Source organism: Littorina saxatilis, linkage group LG4 (genome assembly GCF_037325665.1).
Source record: "Littorina saxatilis isolate snail1 linkage group LG4, US_GU_Lsax_2.0, whole genome shotgun sequence".
Taxonomy (NCBI): domain Eukaryota; kingdom Metazoa; phylum Mollusca; class Gastropoda; order Littorinimorpha; family Littorinidae; genus Littorina; species Littorina saxatilis.
Window position 1 is genome coordinate 2,597,519 of NC_090248.1, and position 22,155 is coordinate 2,619,673.

A 22,155-nucleotide genomic window follows, 5' to 3' on the forward strand; every position below is an offset into this window, starting at 1 on the left:
GTCACACACACACAGACTCATACAGAAACACACACACACACAAACACACACACACACACCCACACACATAGACACACACACACACACACACACACAGACAGACAGACAGACAGACATGCAGACAGACAGACACAGACACACACACACACACACAGACACACACAGGCACACACACACACACTCACACATACACCCCCACCCACACACACATACACATATGTATACACACACACACACACAACTTCACCAGGGCGTATCACACCTCAGTCTTTTTTGTGCCAATTCCACCCGGCAGCCAACACACCCGAGGTAAATCGATCTCTCGTTGCGGGTGGCAAGTGTACCCGTTTAAACAAAGCCATGAGCCCTGTCGTTGACCCGCGCAGGCCTGGAACAACGTCAATACAATCCTTGGGCCTTGAGTAGGGCCCATAACAACCCGAAATAGCCACACGGTGGATAGTCCACGTTTCACCTCTGCTACTATCGCAATCACCTACTTTTATCCCCTCGTAGAGTGGCAATTTAATCTGAGTTGACGTATGAGCGTTCGGCCTTGGAGTGTGTTTGAGACGACCAAGACTGTTCGATTTATTGTCGTTACGCGTAAGGTCAGACCGTGAGACGAAACATGGCTGCTTCAAAATGGTGGTCGACTTTCTTTGCGATCTTTGGATTTCTGATTGGTAAGTCATGTGTGAATAGATTCAATTTGAAAAAAATGTCGACCTTCTTTGTACCTTTGATATATGTGTGGTTGGTAATTCCTCAATGAGTTTCGATTCGTCTAATTGTTGACTTAGCTTGTCGCGTTGCGAATGTTGATTGGCAAGTCCGGAGTGTGTTAATTGTTGCTAGTTGTGGGGGTTTGACTTTTGGTGCTGTTGGGGAATGTCCAATGTCCTGCAACAACGACCACCAAACGACATCCGTAATTGTTTATGTTAATTTTCTGTATTCCATTAAGCTATTCATGCACTTATCGTTCTTGCGTTGAGATTCTTGATTTGAAAACGTGAGCAGCCATTCAATCTGTTTTTGATTATAGGTCGACGTAACATATTGTTAAATCGGTTGCTGCAAAGTGAAGGGTTTGGAATTGTACTGTGGCTACATGTGGGTCATGTTTGACTGAACACAGTATTATAATTAAACAATGTGATTGCGGCACTGAGCCAATCCAATGTAGGCGAATTGTATACATGAGTGTATTCAAATAGTCCCGAAGAACAATACAGAATACACATAATTAAATTGACAGAGCATAACAAGCTATGTGTATTAGTGTGTTCTTTAACACAGAACCAACAACATAACTGAACTAACAACACACACACACACACACACACACACACACACACACACACACACACACACACACACACACACACACACACACACACATACACACACACACACACACGCATACACATAAAAAGCACACACACACACACACTAACCCTCCCCCATCCCTTCTTCCCTATCATGCATTGATGAAGCGTAATCGTATTACTAATGATATCATCTACAATGCTTTCAATGACATCTTTCAGATGCGGTGAGAGGAGGAGAGTTCTGCTGGCAACAGTACTATACCTCCTCAACCTTCTGTAGCTACGGCTGCTGTGGCTCTAACGGCAGCTCCTATTGCTGTTCTGCTGGTGTCAGGTAAGGCATACGATACCACAACATTCACCCCCCCCCCTCCCCATCCACCTACTGTAGAACTAGGTAAGGCCATGAATACACAATACATTAAAAGTTGCATGCAACCGATCACTGTGCATTAACATCCGTTATGCAACCTTTCTTATTCCCCCTTCTCCTGTAATGATATTACAGTGGTTCTGTAAACCATTTCAGACACTGGGTGACAGAGCGCAGTGGCCCAGTGGATAAGACATCGGCCTCCTATGCGGAAGGTCGCGGATTCGAATCCCGGCTGCGCCTGGTGGGCCAAGGATGGAGATTTGTCCAATCTCCCAGATGAACTTGTGTGTGTACCTGTTTGTGTCTTATCGCCCTTCGTGTGTACACGCAAGCACAAGACCAAGTGCGCATGGACAAGATCCTGTAATCCATGTCAGAGTTCGGTGGGTTATAGAAACACGAAAATACCCAGCATGCTTCCCCCGCAATCGACGTATGGCTGCCTAAATGGTGGGGTAAAAACGGCCATACACGTAAAAACACATTCGTGCAAAAAACCACGAGTGCACGTGGGAGTTTTAGCCCATGAACGAAGAAGAAGAAGACACGGAGACCGGTGTCACGAACTGAAACCTCTGCTGAACAATCCTTCTCATTTCGGTCAATGCGCATGCGCCAATCTTGGACTTAAAAAATGCGACCCTTTGACCAAACGAACCATGGGTTAGGGTTAAGGTTAGGGTTAGGATTAGGGTTAGGATTAGGGTAAGAGTTAGGTAAGGGTTAGGGTTAGGTTGTTCACGATCTGATTAATCTCCCCATGTTAGCGCATGCGCATTGACCGCAATGAGAAGGATTGTTTCGGGAGAGTTTTCAGTTCGTGACACCGGCATGTAAACTGACAAAGGAAACACATTCACATCGGTCCGAGCGGCCAAACAGGCTGTGGGAACATGACAAACCAACAACCAACCAACTCTGAATGTTCTTGTTGCAGCGTGGCGCTGATTGTCGGCTGTGTGCTGGGTGGAATCGCCATGCTTTCCTTCATCATAGCTGTCGTCTGCTGCTGCATCAAAAAGAAAGGTCACAGCGGGCGGGTTGTCTCCCCTGGCACGCTGCAGTCTCGACCAGCCGTGGCTACTGTCACCACAGTCACAACAGGTGAGTCGTTGGTTTTGTTCGTTAAAAGCATACCGTTTTGTGTGTTCGAAGGGTCACATAAACGACCACGGATGTTTTCGGAATGACGGTACCCACCGTTAATTCAATTTTCATCTTCAGTTTCACAAAACAAAAAATGAAAAACGACTCAATTTTCAATATTTCGTTTTTCAATCTTCAATACGGTAAACAGAAAAACAGTTCACTTCCGTTTTTCAATATTTGATTTTCAATTCACAAATCAAAAAACGAAACAAGGTCTACTTCCGTTTTTCAATATTTAGTTTTTCATTCTTCAAAACGGTAAACAGCAAAACAGTCTACTTCCGTTTTTCAATGTTTGATTTTCAAAGCGATAATAGAAAAACAATCAACTTCCGTTTCTCAATAATGTAATATCTTTCATAGTTTTCTTGTGCAATGAACGCTCCCCGATTTCCCAACCAATCGAAGCTCGGTGTCAGTTGCGCCATAACGCGGTCGGGTCACTTTGTGCCCCGGACTACCCCGGACTACAAGAAATGTTTGGACAACAAAGACAGATCATGTGATGCCACAATCTATTGATCTGTGTTTATTTACAAAACCCAGACACACAATTTTAAGTCAAGTCAACAAGTTTATTTTCAACCACTGACCCTGACTACCCCGGACTGCCCCTGAATGCACGCACACGGACGATTGTGTGTGTGTGTGTGTGTGTGTGTGTGTGTCTGTGCGTGTGTGTGTGTGTGTGTGGTGTGTGTGTGTGTGTGTGTGTGTGTGTCTGTATGTCTGTCTGTGCGTGTGTGTGAGTGTGTGTGTGTGTGTGTGTGTAGAGCGATTCAGACTAAACTACTGGACCGATCTGTATGAAATTTGACATCAGAGTTCCTGGGAATGATAGCACACGCTTTCCCTTTATATTATATTCTTTGTGCCCCGGACTACCCCGAACTACCCCGGACTACCCCGGACTACCCTGGACTACCCCGGACTACCCCGGACTACAAGAAATGTTTGGACAACAAAGACAGATCATGTGATGCCACAATCTATTGATCTGTGTTTATCCCCGAGTACGCTAAAACTAGGGCTCAGCAGACTTTAATTGTGTGTGTGTCTGTCTGTCTGTCTGTCTGTCTGGACTTAACAGCTTATTGCTGGGAAACTATTGGGCGCAGTTCGTTCAAAAGTTCATCATGACGTCATGCCTCCCTGTAGTCTTTTTCTCTCGCGCGGTGTGTGTGTGTGTGTGTGTGTGTGTGTGTGTGTTCATTTTGTGCACATGTGTTAGTGTTAGTGTGTGTGTGTGTGTGTGTGTGTGTGTGTGTGTGTGTGTGTGTGTGTGTGTGTGTGCGTGCGCGTGCATGAGTCTGTACTCGTGTGCGTGTGTGTGTGTGTGTGTGTGTGTGTGTGTGAGTGTGTCAGTGTGTGTGTGTGTGTGTGTGTGTAAGAAAGAGAGAGAGAGAGAGAGAGAGAGAGAGAGAGGGAGTGAGGGAGAGAGAGTGTGTGTGTGTGTGTGTGAAGAGTACTCGGGTCCAGCGCGAGCGTTTTTTTTTATCAAGCTGTCGAACTCACAGAATGAAACTAAACGCACTGCTTTTTTCACGGCAGTGGTTGAAAATAAACTTGTTGACTTGACTTAAAATTGTGTGTCTGGGTTTTGTAAATAAACACAGATCAATAGATTGTGGCATCACATGATCTGTCTTTGTTGTCCAAACATTTCTTGTAGTCCGGGGTAGTCCGGGGTAGTCCAGGGTAGTCCGGGGTAGTCCGGGGTAGTTCGGGGTAGTCCGGGGCACAAAGAATATAATATAAAGGGAAAGCGTGTGCTATCATTCCCAGGAACTCTGATGTCAAATTTCATACAGATCGGTCCAGTAGTTTAGTCTGAATCGCTCTACACACACACACACACACACACACACACACACACACACACACAGACAGACAGACACACACACACCACACACACACACACACACACACACACACACACACACACACACACACACACACACACACAATCGTCCGTGTGCGTGCATTCAGGGGCAGTCCGGGGTAGTCAGGGTCAGTGGTTGAAAATAAACTTGTTGACTTGACTTAAAATTGTGTGTCTGGGTTTTGTAAATAAACACAGATCAATAGATTGTGGCATCACATGATCTGTCTTTGTTGTCCAAACATTTCTTGTAGTCCGGGGTAGTCCGGGGTAGTCCCGGCGGGGCACAAAGTGACCCGACCGCGTTATGGCGCAAATGACACCAAGCTTCGATTGGTTGGGAAATCGGGGAGCGTTCATTGCACAAGAAAACTATGAAAGATATTACATTATTGAGAAACGGAAGTTGATTGTTTTTCTATTATCGCTTTGAAAATCAAACATTGAAAAACGGAAGTAGACTGTTTTGCTGTTTACCGTTTTGAAGAATGAAAAACAAAATATTGAAAAACGGAAGTAGACCTTGTTTCGTTTTTTGATTTGTGAATTGAAAATCAAATATTGAAAAACGGAAGTGAACTGTTTTTCTGTTTACCGTATTGAAGATTGAAAAACGAAATATTGAAAATTGAGTCGTTTTTCATTTTTTGTTTTGTGAAACTGAAGATGAAAATTGAATTAACGGTGGGTACCGTCATTTTTCGGGCTTAAGAACACCCCGCCAGTAGGACACACATCTAAAATCAACAGCCTGGCTGCTTCTCTGTGCTGAGATGGTGAGGCACTCGGTTTACATGGGGAGGAGCGTGGCTTTTTAGAAGTCCTTAGATTGGTCAATTGCCGACAATTCTTAGCCGTCTGCCGACTTCTGATAAAACAACAAGATTGTTCGTGTTTAGAATGTGTTCGTTTGGCTTGATTAACAGAGTCTTTTCCCTTGTACACACCTGGCACAGTCTATGGCGATTTGAAAGAGGGTTAATGCGGAAACACAAGACGTGCTCTGAATTGTCATGTTCCTGCAAAACAGTTCTGGACAAACTTTGTGTAGTATTCGTCCACAAACACCCCCTTCCCCAACACACACCCCCTCTGCCCCGTCTAACTGCCTGAATCGTGCTGTTTAATCTATCACACCCTCTCCCCTTCCTGTCTTTTGATGTTGATAAATTTACTAAAATCGTCATTACCCGTTTCATAACACACCCTTTCCTCTTCCCGTCTTGTTACTGTTGATACATTTATTAAAAACGTCAATACCCGTTTCATAACACACCCTCTCCCCTTCCCGTCTTGTTACTGTTGATACAGTTATTAAAAACGTCATTACCCGTTTCATAACACACCCTCTTCCCTTCCCGTCTTGTTACTGTTGGTACATTTATTAAAAACGTCAATACCCGTTTCATAACACACCCTCTCCCCTTCCCGTCTTGTTACTGTTGATACATTTATTAAAAACGTCATTAACCGTTTCATAACACATCCTCTCCCCTTCCCGTCTTGTTACTGTTGGTACATTTATCAAAAACGTCAATACCCGTTTCATAACACATCCTCTCCCCTTCCCGTCTTGTTACTGTTGATACATTTATTAAAAACGTCAATACCCGTTTCATAACACACCCTCTCCCCTTCCCGTCTTGTTACTGTTGATACAGTTATTAAAAACGTCAATACCCGTTTCATAACACACCCTCTCCCCTTCCCGTCTTGTTACTGTTGATACATTTATTAAAAACGTCATTACCCGTTTCATAACACACCCTCTCCCCTTCCCGTCTTGTTATTGTTGATACATTTATTAAAAACGTCAATACCCGTTTCATAACACACCCTCTCCCCTTCCCGTCTTGTTACTGTTGATACAGTTATTAAAAACGTCATTACCCGTTTCATAACACATCCTCTCCCCTTCCCGTCTTGTTACTGTTGATACAGTTATTAAAAACGTCAATACACGTTTCATAACACACCCTCTCCCCTTCCCGTCTTGTTACTGTTGATACATTTATTAAAAACGTCAATACCCGTTTCATAACACACCCTCTCCAACGTCAATACCCGTTTCATAACACATCCTCTCCCCTTCCCGTCTTGTTACTGTTGATACATGTATTAACAAGAGGCGAAGCCTTCAAGGCTCACGTAAGAAATCGACAAACAGTAACACAAACTCAATCACTCCGTCACACATACACACACACACACAGTGACACACACACACACACACACACACACACACACACACACACACACACACACACACACACACACACACACACACACACACACAGTAAGCATCTAGGTGAAACTGTGCAAGAAAGCGAGACCCTGGATCTGCCAAGTAGTCTCGGCCCGCTCACAATAACAATGACCGAGACTTTCAGTAATTCCTTTGCGTGACGTCTAACCCTCTTACGTCATAATGTGACGTCTTCAAATAGTTTCTATCACACACGTCAAACACTTTTGACCGAGACTGACGTAATCCATAGACTCGGAAATGTTAAAGTTTCTATCACACACACACACACACACACACGCACGCACGCACGCACAGACAGACAAAGTTTATCATCACATAGGCTACACTTACGTGAGCCAAAAACGTCAATACCCGTTTCATAACACACCCTCTCCTCTTCCCGTCTTGTTACTGTTGATACATTTATTAAAAACGTCAATACCCGTTTCATAACACACCCTCTCCCCTTCCCGTCTTGTTACTGTTGGTACATTTATTAAAAACGTCAATACCCGTTTCATAACACACCCTCTCCCCTTCCCGTCTTGTTACTGTTGATACATTTATTAAAAACGTCAATACCCGTTTCATAACACATCCTCTCCCCTTCCCGTCTTGTTACTGTTGATACATTTATTAAAAACGTCAATACCCGTTTCATAACTCATCCTCTCCCCTTCCCGTCTTGTTACTGTTGATACATTTATTAAAAACGTCAATACCCGTTTCATAACACACCCTCTCCCCTTCCCGTCTTGTTACTGTTGATACAGTTATTAAAAACGTCAATACCCGTTTCATAACTCATCCTCTCCCCTTCCCGTCTTGTTACTGTTGATACATTTATTAAAAACGTCAATACCCGTTTCATAACACACCCTCTCCCCTTCCCGTCTTGTTACTGTTGATACATTTATTAAAAACGTCAATACCCGTTTCATAACACACCCTCTCCCCTTCCCGTCTTGTTTCTGTTGATGCATTTATTAAAAACGTCAATACCCGTTTCATAACACACCCTCTCCCCTTCCCGTCTTGTTTCTGTTGATACATTTATTAAAAACGTCAATACCCGTTTCATAACACACCCTCTCCCCTTCCCGTCTTGTTTCTGTTGATACATTTATTAAAAACGTCAATACCCGTTTCATAACACACCCTCTCCTCGTCCCGTCTTGTTACTGTTGATACATTTATTAAAAACGTCAATACCCGTTTCATAACACACCCTCTCCCCTTCCCGTCTTGTTATTGTTGATACATTTATTAAAAACGTCAATACCCGTTTCATAACACACCCTCTCCCCTTCCCGTCTTGTTACTGTTGATACAGTTATTAAAAACGTCATTACCCGTTTCATAACACATCCTCTCCCCTTCCCGTCTTGTTACTGTTGATACAGTTATTAAAAACGTCAATACACGTTTCATAACACACCCTCTCCCCTTCCCGTCTTGTTACTGTTGATACATTTATTAAAAACGTCAATACCCGTTTCATAACACACCCTCTCCAACGTCAATACCCGTTTCATAACACACCCTCTCCCCTTCCCGTCTTGTTACTGTTGATACATTTATTAAAAACGTCATTACCCGTTTCATAACACACCCTCTCCTCTTCCCGTCTTGTTACTGTTGATACATTTATTAAAAACGTCAATACCCGTTTCATAACACACCCTCTCCCCTTCCCGTCTTGTTACTGTTGATACATTTATTAAAAACGTCAATACCCGTTTCATAACACACCCTCTCCTCTTCCCGTCTTGTTACTGTTGATACATTTATTAAAAACGTCAATACCCGTTTCATAACACACCCTCTCCCCTTCCCGTCTTGTTACTGTTGATACATTTATTAAAAACGTCAATACCCGTTTCATAACTCATCCTCTCCCCTTCCCGTCTTGTTACTGTTGATACATTTATTAAAAACGTCAATACCCGTTTCATAACACACCCTCTCCCCTTCCCGTCTTGTTTCTGTTGATACATTTATTAAAAACGTCAATACCCGTTTCATAACACACCCTCTCCCCTTCCCGTCTTGTTTCTGTTGATACATTTATTAAAAACGTCAATACCCGTTTCATAACACACCCTCTCCCCTTCCCGTCTTGTTTCTGTTGATACATTTATTAAAAACGTCAATACCCGTTTCATAACACACCCTCTCCTCTTCCCGTCTTGTTACTGTTGATACATTTATTAAAAACGTCAATACCCGTTTCATAACACACCCTCTCCCCTTCCCGTCTTGTTACTGTTGATACATTTATTAAAAACGTCAATACCCGTTTAATAACACACCCTCTCCCCTTCCCGTCTTGTTACTGTTGATACATTTATTAAAAACGTCAATACCCGTTTCATAACACACCCTCTCCTTTTCCGTCTTGTTACTGTTGATACATTTATTAAAAACGTCAATACCCGTTTCATAACACACCCTCTCCCCTTCCCGTCTTGTTACTGTTGATACATTTATTAAAAACGTCAATACCCGTTTAATAACACACCCTCTCCCCTTCCCGTCTTGTTACTGTTGATACATTTATTAAAAACGTCAATACCCGTTTAATAACACACCCTCTCCCCTTCCCGTCTTGTTACTGTTGATACATTTATTAAAAACGTCAATACCCGTTTCATAACACACCCTCTCCTTTTCCGTCTTGTTACTGTTGATACATTTATTAAAAACGTCAATACCCGTTTCATAACACATCCTCTCCCCTTCCCGTCTTGTTACTGTTGATACATTTATTAAAAACGTCAATACCCGTTTCATAACACACCCTCTCCTCTTCCCGTCTTGTTTCTGTTGATACATTTATTAAAAACGTCAATACCCGTTTCATAACACACCCTCTCCTCTTCCCGTCTTGTTACTGTTGATACATTTATTAAAAACGTCAATACCCGTTTCATAACACACCCTCTCCCCTTCCCGTCTTGTTACTGTTGATACAGTTATTAAAAACGTCAACACCCGTTTCATAACACACCCTCTCCCCTTCCCGTCTTGTTACTGTTGATACATTTATTAAAAACGTCAATACCCGTTTCATAACACATCCTCTCCCCTTCCCGTCTTGTTACTGTTGATACAGTTATTAAAAACGTCAATACCCGTTTCATAACACACCCTCTCCCCTTCCCGTCTTGTTACTGTTGATACATTTATTAAAAACGTCAATACCCGTTTCATAACACACCCTCTCCCCTTCCCGTCTTGTTACTGTTGATACATTTATTAAAAACGTCAATACCCGTTTCATAACACATCCTCTCCCCTTCCCGTCTTGTTACTGTTGATACATTTATTAAAAACGTCAATACCCGGTTCATAACACACCCTCTCCCCTTCCCGTCTTGTTACTGTTGATACAGTTATTAAAAACGTCATTACCCGTTTCATAACACACCCTCTTCCCTTCCCGTCTTGTTACTGTTGGTACATTTATTAAAAACGTCAATACCCGTTTCATAACACACCCTCTCCCCTTCCCGTCTTGTTACTGTTGATACATTTATTAAAAACGTCAATACCCGTTTCATAACACACCCTCTCCCCTTCCCGTCTTGTTACTGTTGGTACATTTATCAAAAACGTCAATACCCGTTTCATAACACATCCTCTCCCCTTCCCGTCTTGTTACTGTTGATACATTTATTAAAAACGTCAATACCCGTTTCATAACACACCCTCTCCCCTTCCCGTCTTGTTACTGTTGATACAGTTATTAAAAACGTCAATACCCGTTTCATAACACACCCTCTCCCCTTCCTGTCTTTTGATGTTGATAAATTTACTAAAATCGTCATTACCCGTTTCATAACACACCCTCTCCCCTTCCCGTCTTGTTATTGTTGATACATTTATTAAAAACGTCAATACCCGTTTCATAACACACCCTCTCCCCTTCCCGTCTTGTTACTGTTGATACAGTTATTAAAAACGTCATTACCCGTTTCATAACACATCCTCTCCCCTTCCCGTCTTGTTACTGTTGATACAGTTATTAAAAACGTCAATACACGTTTCATAACACACCCTCTCCCCTTCCCGTCTTGTTACTGTTGATACATTTATTAAAAACGTCAATACCCGTTTCATAACACACCCTCTCCAACGTCAATACCCGTTTCATAACACATCCTCTCCCCTTCCCGTCTTGTTACTGTTGATACATGTATTAACAAGAGGCGAAGCCTTCAAGGCTCACGTAAGAAATCGACAAACAGTAACACAAACTCAATCACTCCGTCACACATACACACACGCACACAGTGACACACACACACACACACACACACACACACACACACACACACACACACACACACACACACACACACACACACACACACACAGTAAGCATCTAGGTGAAACTGTGCAAGAAAGCGAGACCCTGGATCTGCCAAGTAGTCTCGGCCCGCTCACAATAACAATGACCGAGACTTTCAGTAATTCCTTTGCGTGACGTCTAACCCTCTTACGTCATAATGTGACGTCTTCAAATAGTTTCTATCACACACGTCAAACACTTTTGACCGAGACTGACGTAATCCATAGACTCGGAAATGTTAAAGTTTCTATCACACACACACACACACACACACGCACGCACGCACGCACAGACAGACAAAGTTTATCATCACATAGGCTACACTTACGTGAGCCAAAAACGTCAATACCCGTTTCATAACACACCCTCTCCTCTTCCCGTCTTGTTACTGTTGATACATTTATTAAAAACGTCAATACCCGTTTCATAACACACCCTCTCCCCTTCCCGTCTTGTTACTGTTGGTACATTTATTAAAAACGTCAATACCCGTTTCATAACACACCCTCTCCCCTTCCCGTCTTGTTACTGTTGATACATTTATTAAAAACGTCAATACCCGTTTCATAACACATCCTCTCCCCTTCCCGTCTTGTTACTGTTGATACATTTATTAAAAACGTCAATACCCGTTTCATAACTCATCCTCTCCCCTTCCCGTCTTGTTACTGTTGATACATTTATTAAAAACGTCAATACCCGTTTCATAACACACCCTCTCCCCTTCCCGTCTTGTTACTGTTGATACAGTTATTAAAAACGTCAATACCCGTTTCATAACTCATCCTCTCCCCTTCCCGTCTTGTTACTGTTGATACATTTATTAAAAACGTCAATACCCGTTTCATAACACACCCTCTCCCCTTCCCGTCTTGTTACTGTTGATACATTTATTAAAAACGTCAATACCCGTTTCATAACACACCCTCTCCCCTTCCCGTCTTGTTTCTGTTGATGCATTTATTAAAAACGTCAATACCCGTTTCATAACACACCCTCTCCCCTTCCCGTCTTGTTTCTGTTGATACATTTATTAAAAACGTCAATACCCGTTTCATAACACACCCTCTCCCCTTCCCGTCTTGTTTCTGTTGATACATTTATTAAAAACGTCAATACCCGTTTCATAACACACCCTCTCCTCTTCCCGTCTTGTTACTGTTGATACATTTATTAAAAACGTCAATACCCGTTTCATAACACACCCTCTCCCCTTCCCGTCTTGTTATTGTTGATACATTTATTAAAAACGTCAATACCCGTTTCATAACACACCCTCTCCCCTTCCCGTCTTGTTACTGTTGATACAGTTATTAAAAACGTCATTACCCGTTTCATAACACATCCTCTCCCCTTCCCGTCTTGTTACTGTTGATACAGTTATTAAAAACGTCAATACACGTTTCATAACACACCCTCTCCCCTTCCCGTCTTGTTACTGTTGATACATTTATTAAAAACGTCAATACCCGTTTCATAACACACCCTCTCCAACGTCAATACCCGTTTCATAACACATCCTCTCCCCTTCCCGTCTTGTTACTGTTGATACATTTATTAAAAACGTCAATACCCGTTTCATAACACACCCTCTCCTCTTCCCGTCTTGTTACTGTTGATACATTTATTAAAAACGTCAATACCCGTTTCATAACACACCCTCTCCCCTTCCCGTCTTGTTACTGTTGATACATTTATTAAAAACGTCAATACCCGTTTCATAACACACCCTCTCCTCTTCCCGTCTTGTTACTGTTGATACATTTATTAAAAACGTCAATACCCGTTTCATAACACACCCTCTCCCCTTCCCGTCTTGTTACTGTTGATACATTTATTAAAAACGTCAATACCCGTTTCATAACTCATCCTCTCCCCTTCCCGTCTTGTTACTGTTGATACATTTATTAAAAACGTCAATACCCGTTTCATAACACACCCTCTCCCCTTCCCGTCTTGTTTCTGTTGATACATTTATTAAAAACGTCAATACCCGTTTCATAACACACCCTCTCCCCTTCCCGTCTTGTTTCTGTTGATACATTTATTAAAAACGTCAATACCCGTTTCATAACACACCCTCTCCCCTTCCCGTCTTGTTTCTGTTGATACATTTATTAAAAACGTCAATACCCGTTTCATAACACACCCTCTCCTCTTCCCGTCTTGTTACTGTTGATACATTTATTAAAAACGTCAATACCCGTTTCATAACACACCCTCTCCCCTTCCCGTCTTGTTACTGTTGATACATTTATTAAAAACGTCAATACCCGTTTAATAACACACCCTCTCCCCGTCCCGTCTTGTCACTGTTGATACATTTATTAAAAACGTCAATACCCGTTTCATAACACACCCTCTCCTTTTCCGTCTTGTTACTGTTGATACATTTATTAAAAACGTCAATACCCGTTTCATAACACACCCTCTCCCCTTCCCGTCTTGTTACTGTTGATACATTTATTAAAAACGTCAATACCCGTTTAATAACACACCCTCTCCCCTTCCCGTCTTGTTACTGTTGATACATTTATTAAAAACGTCAATACCCGTTTAATAACACACCCTCTCCCCTTCCCGTCTTGTTACTGTTGATACATTTATTAAAAACGTCAATACCCGTTTCATAACACACCCTCTCCTTTTCCGTCTTGTTACTGTTGATACATTTATTAAAAACGTCAATACCCGTTTCATAACACATCCTCTCCCCTTCCCGTCTTGTTACTGTTGATACATTTATTAAAAACGTCAATACCCGTTTCATAACACACCCTCTCCTCTTCCCGTCTTGTTTCTGTTGATACATTTATTAAAAACGTCAATACCCGTTTCATAACACACCCTCTCCTCTTCCCGTCTTGTTACTGTTGATACATTTATTAAAAACGTCAATACCCGTTTCATAACACACCCTCTCCCCTTCCCGTCTTGTTACTGTTGATACATTTATTAAAAACGTCAATACCCGTTTAATAACACACCCTCTCCCCTTCCCGTCTTGTTACTGTTGATACATTTATTAAAAACGTCAATACCCGTTTCATAACACACCCTCTCCTTTTCCGTCTTGTTACTGTTGATACATTTATTAAAAACGTCAATACCCGTTTCATAACACACCCTCTCCCCTTCCCGTCTTGTTACTGTTGATACATTTATTAAAAACGTCAATACCCGTTTAATAACACACCCTCTCCCCTTCCCGTCTTGTTACTGTTGATACATTTATTAAAAACGTCAATACCCGTTTAATAACACACCCTCTCCCCTTCCCGTCTTGTTACTGTTGATACATTTATTAAAAACGTCAATACCCGTTTCATAACACACCCTCTCCTTTCCGTCTTGTTACTGTTGATACATTTATTAAAAACGTCAATACCCGTTTCATAACACATCCTCTCCCCTTCCCGTCTTGTTACTGTTGATACATTTATTAAAAACGTCAATACCCGTTTCATAACACACCCTCTCCTCTTCCCGTCTTGTTTCTGTTGATAAATTTACTAAAATCGTCATTACCCGTTTCATAACACACCCTTTCCTCTTCCCGTCTTGTTACTGTTGATACATTTATTAAAAACGTCAATACCCGTTTCATAACACACCCTCTCCCCTTCCCGTCTTGTTACTGTTGATACATTTATTAAAAACGTCAATACCCGTTTCATAACACACCCTCTCCCCTTCCCGTCTTGTTACTGTTGATACATTTATTAAAAACGTCATTAACCGTTTCATAACACATCCTCTCCCCTTCCCGTCTTGTTACTGTTGATACATTTATTAAAAACGTCAATACCCGTTTCATAACACACCCTCTCCCCTTCCCGTCTTGTTACTGTTGATACATTTATTAAAAACGTCAATACCCGTTTCATAACACACCCTCTCCCCTTCCCGTCTTGTTACTGTTGATACATTTATTAAAAACGTCAATACCCGTTTCATAACACATCCTCTCCCCTTCCCGTCTTGTTACTGTTGATACATTTATTAAAAACGTCAATACCCGGTTCATAACACACCCTCTCCCCTTCCCGTCTTGTTACTGTTGATACAGTTATTAAAAACGTCATTACCCGTTTCATAACACACCCTCTTCCCTTCCCGTCTTGTTACTGTTGGTACATTTATTAAAAACGTCAATACCCGTTTCATAACACACCCTCTCCCCTTCCCGTCTTGTTACTGTTGATACATTTATTAAAAACGTCAATACCCGTTTCATAACACACCCTCTCCCCTTCCCGTCTTGTTACTGTTGGTACATTTATCAAAAACGTCAATACCCGTTTCATAACACATCCTCTCCCCTTCCCGTCTTGTTACTGTTGATACATTTATTAAAAACGTCATTACCTGTTTCATAACACACCATCTCCCCTTCCAGTCTTGTTACTGTTGATACAGTTATTAAAAACGTCAACACCCGTTTCATAACACACCCTCTCCCCTTCCCGTCTTGTTACTGTTGATACATTTATTAAAAACGTCATTACCCGTTTCATAACACACCCTCTCCCCTTCCCGTCTTGTTATTGTTGATACATTTATTAAAAACGTCAATACCCGTTTCATAACACACCCTCTCCCCTTCCCGTCTTGTTACTGTTGATACAGTTATTAAAAACGTCATTACCCGTTTCATAACACATCCTCTCCCCTTCCCGTCTTGTTACTGTTGATACAGTTATTAAAAACGTCAATACACGTTTCATAACACACCCTCTCCCCTTCCCGTCTTGTTACTGTTGATACATTTATTAAAAACGTCAATACCCGTTTCATAACACACCCTCTCCAACGTCAATACCCGTTTCATAACACATCCTCTCCCCTTCCCGTCTTGTTACTGTTGATACATGTATTAACAAGAGGCGAAGCCTTCAAGGCTCACGTAAGAAATCGACAAACAGTAACACAAACTTTATCACTCCGTCACACATACACACACACACACAGTGACACACACACACACACACACACACACACACACACACACACACACACACACACACACACACACACACACACACACACACAGTAAGCATCTAGGTGAAACTGTGCAAGAAAGCGAGACCCTGGATCTGCCAAGTAGTCTCGGCCCGCTCACAATAACAATGACCGAGACTTTCAGTAATTCCTTTGCGTGACGTCTAACCCTCTTACGTCATAATGTGACGTCTTCAAATAGTTTCTATCACACACGTCAAACACTTTTGACCGAGACTGACGTAATCCATAGACTCGGAAATGTTAAAGTTTCTATCACACACACACACACACACGCACGCACGCACGCACGCACAGACAGACAAAGTTTATCATCACATAGGCTACACTTACGTGAGCCAAAAACGTCAATACCCGTTTCATAACACACCCTCTCCTCTTCCCGTCTTGTTACTGTTGATACATTTATTAAAAACGTCAATACCCGTTTCATAACACACCCTCTCCCCTTCCCGTCTTGTTACTGTTGGTACATTTATTAAAAACGTCAATACCCGTTTCATAACACACCCTCTCCCCTTCCCGTCTTGTTACTGTTGATACATTTATTAAAAACGTCAATACCCGTTTCATAACACATCCTCTCCCCTTCCCGTCTTGTTACTGTTGATACATTTATTAAAAACGTCAATACCCGTTTCATAACTCATCCTCTCCCCTTCCCGTCTTGTTACTGTTGATACATTTATTAAAAACGTCAATACCCGTTTCATAACACACCCTCTCCCCTTCCCGTCTTGTTACTGTTGATACAGTTATTAAAAACGTCAATACCCGTTTCATAACTCATCCTCTCCCCTTCCCGTCTTGTTACTGTTGATACATTTATTAAAAACGTCAATACCCGTTTCATAACACACCCTCTCCCCTTCCCGTCTTGTTACTGTTGATACATTTATTAAAAACGTCAATACCCGTTTCATAACACACCCTCTCCCCTTCCCGTCTTGTTTCTGTTGATGCATTTATTAAAAACGTCAATACCCGTTTCATAACACACCCTCTCCCCTTCCCGTCTTGTTTCTGTTGATACATTTATTAAAAACGTCAATACCCGTTTCATAACACACCCTCTCCCCTTCCCGTCTTGTTTCTGTTGATACATTTATTAAAAACGTCAATACCCGTTTCATAACACACCCTCTCCTCTTCCCGTCTTGTTACTGTTGATACATTTATTAAAAACGTCAATACCCGTTTCATAACACACCCTCTCCCCTTCCCGTCTTGTTATTGTTGATACATTTATTAAAAACGTCAATACCCGTTTCATAACACACCCTCTCCCCTTCCCGTCTTGTTACTGTTGATACAGTTATTAAAAACGTCATTACCCGTTTCATAACACATCCTCTCCCCTTCCCGTCTTGTTACTGTTGATACAGTTATTAAAAACGTCAATACACGTTTCATAACTCACCCTCTCCCCTTCCCGTCTTGTTACTGTTGATACATTTATTAAAAACGTCAATACCCGTTTCATAACACACCCTCTCCAACGTCAATACCCGTTTCATAACACATCCTCTCCCCTTCCCGTCTTGTTACTGTTGATACATTTATTAAAAACGTCAATACCCGTTTCATAACACACCCTCTCCTCTTCCCGTCTTGTTACTGTTGATACATTTATTAAAAACGTCAATACCCGTTTCATAACACACCCTCTCCCCTTCCCGTCTTGTTACTGTTGATACATTTATTAAAAACGTCAATACCCGTTTCATAACACACCCTCTCCTCTTCCCGTCTTGTTACTGTTGATACATTTATTAAAAACGTCAATACCCGTTTCATAACACACCCTCTCCCCTTCCCGTCTTGTTACTGTTGATACATTTATTAAAAACGTCAATACCCGTTTCATAACTCATCCTCTCCCCTTCCCGTCTTGTTACTGTTGATACATTTATTAAAAACGTCAATACCCGTTTCATAACACACCCTCTCCCCTTCCCGTCTTGTTTCTGTTGATACATTTATTAAAAACGTCAATACCCGTTTCATAACACACCCTCTCCCCTTCCCGTCTTGTTTCTGTTGATACATTTATTAAAAACGTCAATACCCGTTTCATAACACACCCTCTCCCCTTCCCGTCTTGTTTCTGTTGATACATTTATTAAAAACGTCAATACCCGTTTCATAACACACCCTCTCCTCTTCCCGTCTTGTTACTGTTGATACATTTATTAAAAACGTCAATACCCGTTTCATAACACACCCTCTCCCCTTCCCGTCTTGTTACTGTTGATACATTTATTAAAAACGTCAATACCCGTTTAATAACACACCCTCTCCCCTTCCCGTCTTGTTACTGTTGATACATTTATTAAAAACGTCAATACCCGTTTCATAACACACCCTCTCCTTTTCCGTCTTGTTACTGTTGATACATTTATTAAAAACGTCAATACCCGTTTCATAACACACCCTCTCCCCTTCCCGTCTTGTTACTGTTGATACATTTATTAAAAACGTCAATACCCGTTTAATAACACACCCTCTCCCCTTCCCGTCTTGTTACTGTTGATACATTTATTAAAAACGTCAATACCCGTTTAATAACACACCCTCTCCCCTTCCCGTCTTGTTACTGTTGATACATTTATTAAAAACGTCAATACCCGTTTCATAACACACCCTCTCCTTTTCCGTCTTGTTACTGTTGATACATTTATTAAAAACGTCAATACCCGTTTCATAACACATCCTCTCCCCTTCCCGTCTTGTTACTGTTGATACATTTATTAAAAACGTCAATACCCGTTTCATAACACACCCTCTCCTCTTCCCGTCTTGTTTCTGTTGATACATTTATTAAAAACGTCAATACCCGTTTCATAACACACCCTCTCCTCTTCCCGTCTTGTTACTGTTGATACATTTATTAAAAACGTCAATACCCGTTTCATAACACACCCTCTCCCCTTCCCGTCTTGTTACTGTTGATACATTTATTAAAAACGTCAATACCCGTTTCATAACACACCCTCTCCCCTTCCCGTCTTGTTACTGTTGATACATTTATTAAAAACGTCAATACCCGTTTCATAACACATCCTCTCCCCTTCCCGTCTTGTTACTGTTGATACATTTATTAAAAACGTCAATACCCGTTTCATAACACACCCTCTCCCCTTCCCGTCTTGTTACTGTTGATACATTTATTAAAAACGTCAATACCCGTTTCATAACACACCCTCTCCTCTTCCCGTCTTGTTTCTGTTGATACATTTATTAAAAACGTCAATACCCGTTTCATAACACACCCTCTCCTCTTCCCGTCTTGTTACTGTTGATACATTTATTAAAAACGTCAATACCCGTTTCATAACACACCCTCTCCCCTTCCCGTCTTGTTACTGTTGATACATTTATTAAAAACGTCAATACCCGTTTAATTAATAACACACCCTCTCCCCTTCCCGTCTTGTTACTGTTGATACATTTATTAAAAACGTCAATACCCGTTTCATAACACACCCTCTCCTTTTCCGTCTTGTTACTGTTGATACATTTATTAAAAACGTCAATACCCGTTTCATAACTCACCCTTTCCTCTTCCCGTCTTGTTACTGTTGATACATTTATTAAAAACGTCAATACCCGTTTCATAACACACCCTCTCCCCGTCCCGTCTTGTCACTGTTGATACATTTATTAAAAACGTCATTACCTGTTTAATAACACACCCTCTCCCCGTCCCGTCTTGTTTCTGTTGATACATTTATTAAAAACGTCAATACCCGTTTCATAACACACCCTCTCCCCTTCCCGTCTTGTTACTGTTGATACATTTATTAAAAACGTCATTAACCGTTTCATAACACATCCTCTTCTTTCAATCTACCAGGATCGACAGGCCACTACAGCACCCACCACACCGCAGGCTTCTACCCGGAACCGCAGCCAAGCGCCCCCTTCACTGGATACGGGTACGGAGCCAACCACCTCCCACCTCTCTCCCAACCTCCCCACCTCCCCCCGGCCTACGACGCTCATCCCCCTCCTCCTCCCGCCTACAGCATTTACAATCCTCAAGGTTACGCTTATGGTCAAGGTGAGAGTCAAGGTCAGGCGACCCCTCAGTATGGTTATGGTCAAGGTCAGAGTCAAGGTCAGAGTCAAGGTCAGGCGACCCCTCAGTATGGTTACGGTCAAGGTTCCGCCTTCAGTGGTCAGCCAGGCACTGGGACCCCTGCACCGTGGGGCCAGCCAACAACTCAATATGGCAACAATTTCGTCGTTTGAATTTCAAGGTGCGCAGTCGAACCTGTCTTGGCGACAACCTCGTGGTAACGTCTACATGTCAATTACGACCACTCTTGATACCGACCAACTGCCCTGGCGACCACCTCTTGATAACGACTGCCTGTCAATTACGACCACTCTTGATACCGACCACCTGCCCTGGCGACAACCTCGTGATAACGTCTACCTGTCAATTAAGACCACTCTTGATACCGACCACCTGTCCTGGCGACAACCTCGTGATAACGTCTACCTGTCAATTACGACCACTCTTGATACCGACCAACTGCCCTGGCGACCACCTCTTGATAACGACTGCCTGTCAATTACGACCACTCTTGATACCGACCACCTGCCCTGGCGACCGCCTCTTGATAACGACTGCCTGTCAATTACGACCACTCTTGATACCGACCACCTGCCCTGGCGACCGCCTCTTGATAACGACTGCCTGTCAATTACGACCACTCTTGATACCGACCACCTGCCCTGGCGACCGCCTCTTGATAACGACTGCCTGTCAATTACGACCACTCTTGATACCGACCACCTGCCCTGGCGACCGCCTCTTGATAACGACTGCCTGTCAATTACGACCACTCTTGATACCGACCACCTGCCCTGGCGACCGCCTCTTGATAACGACTGCCTGTCAATTACGACCACTCTTGATACCGACCACCTGCCCTGGCGACCGCCTCTTGATAACGACTGCCTGTCAATTACGACCACTCTTGATACCGACCACCTGCCCTGGCGACCGCCTCTTGATAACGACTGCCTGTCAATTACGACCACTCTTGATACCGACCACCTGCCCTGGCGACCGCCTCTTGATAACGACTGCCTGTCAATTACGACCACTCTTGATACCGACCACCTGCCCTGGCGACCACCTCTTGATAACGACTGTCTGTCAATTACGACCACTCTTGATACCGACCACCTGCCCTGGCGACCGCCTGTTAATAACGACGATTTGCCCATTACGACCCCAGCAAAGAAACTACGTAGATTGTTTTACTCTCTCCATATAATTCGCCTTTTCATGACGGCCACCTGTCTATAAGGGTTGCTGTTGGTTGGTTCTTTTGGAGGTCGTTACAAGTCAGGTTCCACTGTTCATGACTTCTCGTCAAAGCGATCATGTCTCACAGCACAGGTCTGTTCTTCGCCATTCCAAACAAATTGAAGTGCTATGCTTTGCTCATTTACCCCAGTAACATGATTTCGGTTTCGTGTGAATTTTGGTAATTTTTTCATTTAAATTTCGAGAGTCTGCCACAAAAGACTCGTTTCCTCAGATCCCGATGTGCGAATAAGTGGCCTCTTCGCTTACTTGTGGTAAGATATATACGAGTGAGCTTAAGATTGTAACGAACAACCACATGTCTGCTTTCATTCTCTTGTTTGTAGTCTACACAGAAGCTTAATTCGTCGTCTGAACTTCCTTTTTTAAGATAGAGGGGGGAATCGAGACGAGGGTCGTGGTGTATGTGTGTGTGTGTGTGTGTGTGTGTGTGTGTGTGTGTGTGT

General features: G+C 42.5%; 1 protein-coding gene across 1 annotated transcript; it reads left to right on the forward strand.

Annotated features, from left to right (window-relative positions):
- The first annotated feature begins 535 nt into the window (after positions 1–535).
- On the forward strand, positions 536–20,625 carry LOC138963764 (uncharacterized). The gene is made up of 4 exons (XM_070335617.1): positions 536–686; positions 1,554–1,668; positions 2,648–2,814; positions 20,222–20,625. The coding sequence occupies exons 1-4, from the start codon at positions 632–634 to the stop codon at positions 20,617–20,619; spliced, it is 735 nt and encodes a 244-aa protein (XP_070191718.1). The 5' UTR covers positions 536–631; the 3' UTR covers positions 20,620–20,625.
- Positions 20,626–22,155: the final 1,530 nt, after the last annotated feature.